Below are 6,000 nucleotides of genomic sequence, written 5' to 3'. Positions count from 1 at the left end.
AAACAGATGTTATTTTAAACTTTGTCTTGTCAACATTTTGGAAATTGTTTGTGTTCATTGAGATTGTTTAAAATGTTACTTTTCAAAGGGGGTGGACTCATTTACGCTGAGCACTGTACAGATTGTTTTGAACAAAACAAAGACCGAATTTTTTAAATTTACCAAAAGTAATTCTTCATTTGGGGGGAATGGAGAAATTTCTAAACGTAAAAAGGAAAAATGGAGGGGGGGGGCATTCAGCAGGACTCTGTGTCGAAAGGAGAGGTCAAAAACCCTGTGGTATGCTCACTTCATTTCCACGAAGATAAAAATAAAAAAAAGTAACTATTTCACAACTGCAGTGTGGTGCTCATTCTTATACAGTGAAGTGAACATGAGCCTCAACACAGCAGCTCTGCAGAGCCTAACCATCACCGGGACTTAAATTGCATTTACATTCGGGAATCCTTCAGACCGTGTTGTACATGCGCTTGGGACCCGGTCATTATGGGAAACACTTGATGAGGAGGATGATTTGAGTGCAGTCAACACACAGAGATTTTGTCCCATGTTCTGTCAGGTATGTGGCGGTAGATGGGTCTAAGTGCAGGAAGAATGTTTATTCGCAGGCATGATATTTACAAAAAGCAAACTGAAAGCAGAGTCGTAAACATGGCTAGAAATAAATATGACCGTGATTATAATACTTCAAAGCTTCTGTGTCCTTATATGCATGTGCTGACTGTGCATACTGATTAATAACAACTAACTCAGCTGAATGAAGCACTACAAGCATGCCCCCTGTCATGGCACCCTAGTTACTGTTGCTATGGGGTCACGTGATGGTGCAAACCCTCTATAGATTAGTGTTTGGAACTATCCGTAAGTCCCTGGAGTGATGCTAGAACCCCAGTCCCAGCTGAAGAAAAGCAGTCTCATAGCATGATTCTACCACCACCATGCTTCACTGTGGCTATAGAATCCTTGGGCTGATATGCCGTCCTGTTTTTATACTCATGTTTAATTGCCACATGTTTTGGAAAAATTGAGACAGGCTTAGATTTAAAAAAAAAAACATTTTTTGCCGTATATCAGCGTTCCTCAAATGACCAAGACGCCCAGGCGGATTTGATGGCAAGGCTTCAGAGGAAGAGATCAGAGCTCTGACAAGGCTGAAGGAATAAAAAAATGATCTTGGATGAAGAGAGAAATGTGGGTGTAAGTGTGCACGTGTTTTGGATGTTTTTGTCTCGCATGAAGGAGCAACGAGAGAAGAGGTTTTCTGGAGAGAGCTCAAACAAGCTGCCTTCAGTCATGGACTGGACTGTAGAGACTGGAGAGAGAGAGAGAGAGAGAGAGAGGAAGGTAGGTGGGTGGGTGGGAGGGAGGGAGTGTGTTAGTGAGCGAGCGATGGTGAGAGAAGGAGGGTAATAAGGGACTGGGAGATGGAATAGAGGCGGTGAGAAGGAGGTGTGGAGCGTCTGAGAGTCGGAGAATGGATTCCGCGATGAGTTTATCTCACTTGGATGCTGACTGCTCTGGAACCCTGAGGGGATTCCTGGATGGAAAAGGAGCAGAAAGGATTGTATTGCTTCGGAAATGCTTCTGAAGTCAACAGAAGGTAAACTTGAACATTTTGCTTGATATTTATTACAAATGTGAGGTTATAAACTTTCAAGGAAGTCTTCAAGATGTAAACATATTACTAAGCAGATGTATAGCTGTGTGTGTATAATATATTACACACCCTTAAAGGCTGCATTCAGGATTTAAAAAAAATCATTTAATTAATTATTTTTTTCAAGTATTTGAAATCTATAATGCTCTCCTGGCTTCATATCACAAAGCGCCCCCCAAGAGTCTTAGGTACATGTAAAGAAATGCTGTGGACCAAAAATACCTTAAAAATAATGAAATGAAATGTTTCAACATAAAAAAAACCCATTATGAAAAACAGTAAGCCATAATAAATGAAGCAAAGTCAATATTTGGTGTGAGACGACCCTTTGCTTTAAAAAAAAAAAATAGTAGTCTAAGGTCCAATGAGTGCAGTTTGATAAGGAAATGAGCTGTAGGTTTTACTGAGCATCTTGCAGAACCAGCCACGGTTCTTCTGGACATGTTGACTGTCACACTCGCTTCTTCATTCTGCACCAAAACCCGGTAGCCTTCATTACATTTTCTTTTTTTAATCTGAACAGTGCTCTCTTATGTAATATGCTGCTCAGACATCCCATCTCATCTCATTATCTCCAGCCGTTTTATCCTGTTCTACAGGGTCGCAGGCAGGCTGGAGCCTATCCCGGCTGACTACGGGCGAAAGGCGGGGTACACCCTGGACAAGTCGCCAGGTCATTACAGGGCTGACACATAGACACACAACCAGTCACACTCACATTCACACCTACGCTCAATTTAGAGTCACCAGTTAACCTAACCTGCATGTCTTTGGACTGTGGGGGAAACCGGAGCACCCGGAGGAAACCCACACGGACACGGGGAGAACATGCAAACTCCACACAGAAAGGCCCTCGCCGGCCACGGGGCTCGAACCCGGACCTTCTTGCTGTGAGGCAACAGCGCTAAGCACTACACCACCGTGCCGACCGCTGCTCAGACATGATTTACAAAAAAAAATCTGTAACATTTAATTTTGTGCGAGAAAACGAATGTTAAAATGGAACTCGAAAATGTTTATGCAAAGTTTTGACTTGATAATGAAGTCGTTATAAAATAAAATCTATAAAGTTTGTATGAGGGGCGGCACGGTGGTGTAGTGGTTAGCGCTGTCGCCTCACAGCAAGAAGGTCCGGGTTCGAGCCCCGTGGCCGGCGAGGGCCTTTCTGTGTGGAGTTTGCATGTTCTCCCCGTGTCCGCGTGGGTTTCCTCCGGGTGCTCCGGTTTCCCCCACAGTCCAAAGACATGCAGGTTAGCTTAACTGGTGACTCTAAATTGACCGTAGGTGTGAATGTGAGTGTGAATGGTTGTCTGTGTCTATGTGTCAGCCCTGTGATGACCTGGCGACTTGTCCAGGGTGTACCCCGCCTTTCGCCCGTAGTCAGCTGGGATAGGCTCCAGCTTGCCTGCGACCCTGTAGAAGGATAAAGCGGCTAGAGATAATGAGAGAGAGAGAGAGAGAAAGTTTGTATGAAAAGAAAAATCGGGTGCTAAAGACTTTTGTACAGTATACTGTAAATGGAGATGAAATCTAGTGGGTGTGTCAGTCTGTGTAATCACCTGTCACCACCGTCACTGATTAGCTGCATGAATCTACAGTCTGGGCTAGAAGGAAATCGGCTTCACTTTTCATGTCTTGCTTCTTCGTATAATTTTTATGAGCAATTTTCTCCCCGATTTGCCGTCTTGCCGATTCAAACCCGAACACATGATATCTACTGACCAGAGAGGGTGAAGGCTAACGCGTGCTTCCTCCAAATTCAACCAATAGCATATTTTCTAGCTGCTGCGTAACGCACTTAAATGAAAGTGCCATTTGCCTTCTTCTACATACAGACACACGGATGTCCCTGATTTGGTTAGTGTTGCTAGGATTGACAAGGGAGAGAGAATATGCCGTTCCACCCACTGACTAGACATCATAGCCAACTTTGCTCCAGGATTTGAATTTGTGATCTCTGTTGCACCACCCAAGAATCAAATCCACATCTTTTAACAGCAAATTTCCAAAAAAAAAAAATCGAACCTTGTACTACTGATGTCTCTCTTTATTTTTGAATGACAGCCAGGATTAGCCCTGCTAGCACATATACCGTAAATAGCACCCACAAACTGCATGTACGTATATTAGGGTGCATCAGTTGCCCTCACTTTCATAAAATCTGATGCATTTTTGTTTGGGTGTTCCTTTTCACCAATAAAGACATCCTGTAAAAATTTTTGACCATATTCAAAAGTCTAATGGTGGCACCATGAGGTTCATTTTTTGCCAAAAAAAAGCTTATTTTATTTTATGTTTTCGCGTAAGGTTTGAATCACAATGTTGGACTCCATTTATTGATTTCTTGTGACCCAGAGATCATGTTAAGAACCTTTGCAAGGGATTGAGAAGCATTAGGGCCCGTTTACACGAGGACGCTGTCGGGTAAAAACGACTAAATATTTTATCGGAAGTGCCTTTCGTCTACACGGGGACGGCGTTTCCGAGGCTGAAAAACGGAAAAAATTGAAAACGCCTTCCAGAGTGGATAAGTTAAAAACAGCCCCCGTTGCATATCCGTCTAAACTACCCAATACGCCAAACTCTGCTCGGATCTCCTCACGTCGGGTACGCGTTTACGTCATACATATGTCATATACTGTACATGCCAGCCCGGGAAGTAAGAAAGTAAGTAAAAAAGTAAGAGCATGTCTGATTACATCGATCCAACGGACCTTCAAGCTGCTCTGGCAGCTTTAATAAACGTCCAGGAGTCCTTCGAACATCTATACCGAATCTGCACATATACCGTTAATGAACAGAGGCGGGTATAGTATGCTCTTACTTTTTTACTTACTTACCATAGCCAGAGTAGTCAAAGTTTTCGCGGCGCAGATGTGCAGATCAGACAAGACGGAAGACGTTGCGCATGCGTGCAGACATAGCGGAGGTCTTTCACAGCACCACCTAGCCGCCTGGCATGCACATCCAATTGAATTCCACACATTTATGCGTCACCGTATAGACGCAGATTTCCTCCTTGAAAACGGTCGTGTAGACGCGGAAAAAAAGTGAGAACGAAAACGGACTTTTGCGTTTTTGTTTCAGACCGTCCCCGTGTAAAGTGGGCCTTAATGTGATTCATAATACATTTGTATTGTTTAAAAGTAGTTGAACAATGATTCAATGAACAGCTAAAACTCAAACTGTGCTTGATAATATATTTAGAATATGGACTAAAAATGTGTAGCTAAGATATTTGGTATACTCTATAAGGTGCCATAATGTTTCATGAAAAGTGATCGAAATTTTGTCATAAAAGTCATAAAATAGCAGCTTTTTCCATAACTTTGAGCTCCTGGTGCCACCATTTAAACTTTTTGAATTTTGTCAAAATATTTCACCCAGTGTGTTTTCTTACCAAAAGGAACATAAAAACAAAAATGCATCATGATCGGAGGAACTTTTCATTTTTAGGGGGCAACTGATGCACCCTAACGTATATTGATGTGTGTGTGGGTGGTTATGTGGACATAATATCCAGGATTTAACCCCTTAAACTCTCACGAGCCAACAAGGCAACAAATCTTGGCCTCTCTCATAAATCATGCATTTCCTATTAGTGTCAATTCACTGGATAATATGCTTTAAGATGGATAACCACATTAATATTCAAAGACTTTATGGGGTAAAGCAAACGCACATGAATCATATTTGGATTTTCCCTTTTTTTTTCTTCTCCCAGTCATTTATCCATCATCACAGCTGGCTGCTGTCAGAACCTGCCTCACCGTGCATCCATTCTGTATGTGGTTTTGAAGAACATCTGGTCTAAACTCTGCAGTAAAAGATTTACAGCTCCTCGATGACTCGGTCTACATATCTGGACTTGATCTCCTGTCTACACTGACTGCCCTCCCGCCACGTCACAACCATGTCCGACGAGGAACAAAGAGCGAACAGGAGCGCAAATGGGTTCCGACCAGGAACTGACCTCTGGCTCCCGGGGCTTCTGGGTAATGTTTCACCCAATGATTCTGCAAACTCCAGCGAGGACGTAAACGTGCTGGGGGAGCCACGTGCCCTCGAGACTGTGCAGAAGAACTGGCTGTCTCTGTTGATCCTGCTGGCCATTGTCATCACGGTGACTGGCAACATCCTGGTCATCATGGCCGTGAGTCTGGAAAGGAAGCTGCAGAATGCCACAAACTACTTCCTGATGTCGCTGGCTATCACGGACATGCTGCTGGGCCTGCTGGTGATGCCCGTCGCCATGGTCACCATACTCTACAGTGAGTCAAGGAAATTCAGATGAAAGCATTTACGTTAATTAGACAGGACTATGAATATTGTGTGTGAGAGAC

At 43.3% G+C, this 6,000-nt stretch overlaps 1 protein-coding gene across 2 annotated transcripts in view; it reads left to right on the top strand.

Moving 5' to 3' along the window:
• Positions 1 to 1,436: 1,436 nt before the first annotated feature.
• The window catches only part of htr2ab (5-hydroxytryptamine (serotonin) receptor 2A, genome duplicate b), a 28,675-nt gene continuing 24,111 nt past the window's right edge, over positions 1,437 to 6,000 (top strand). Inside the window, exons 1-2 of one of the 2 annotated variants that reach the window (XM_060918740.1) lie at positions 1,437 to 1,600; positions 5,382 to 5,928. In XM_060918740.1, the coding sequence (XP_060774723.1) occupies positions 5,571 to 5,928 (358 nt within the window). In that variant the 5' untranslated portion in view covers positions 1,437 to 1,600; positions 5,382 to 5,570. Of the gene's footprint in view, positions 1,601 to 5,381; positions 5,929 to 6,000 lie in introns of those variants that run through there. The other variant, XM_060918741.1, reaches the window with a different exon arrangement.

The sequence above is a fragment of the Neoarius graeffei genome, chromosome 4 (assembly GCF_027579695.1).
Source record: "Neoarius graeffei isolate fNeoGra1 chromosome 4, fNeoGra1.pri, whole genome shotgun sequence".
Taxonomy (NCBI): domain Eukaryota; kingdom Metazoa; phylum Chordata; class Actinopteri; order Siluriformes; family Ariidae; genus Neoarius; species Neoarius graeffei.
This window is presented reverse-complemented; position numbering and strand designations above follow the sequence as displayed.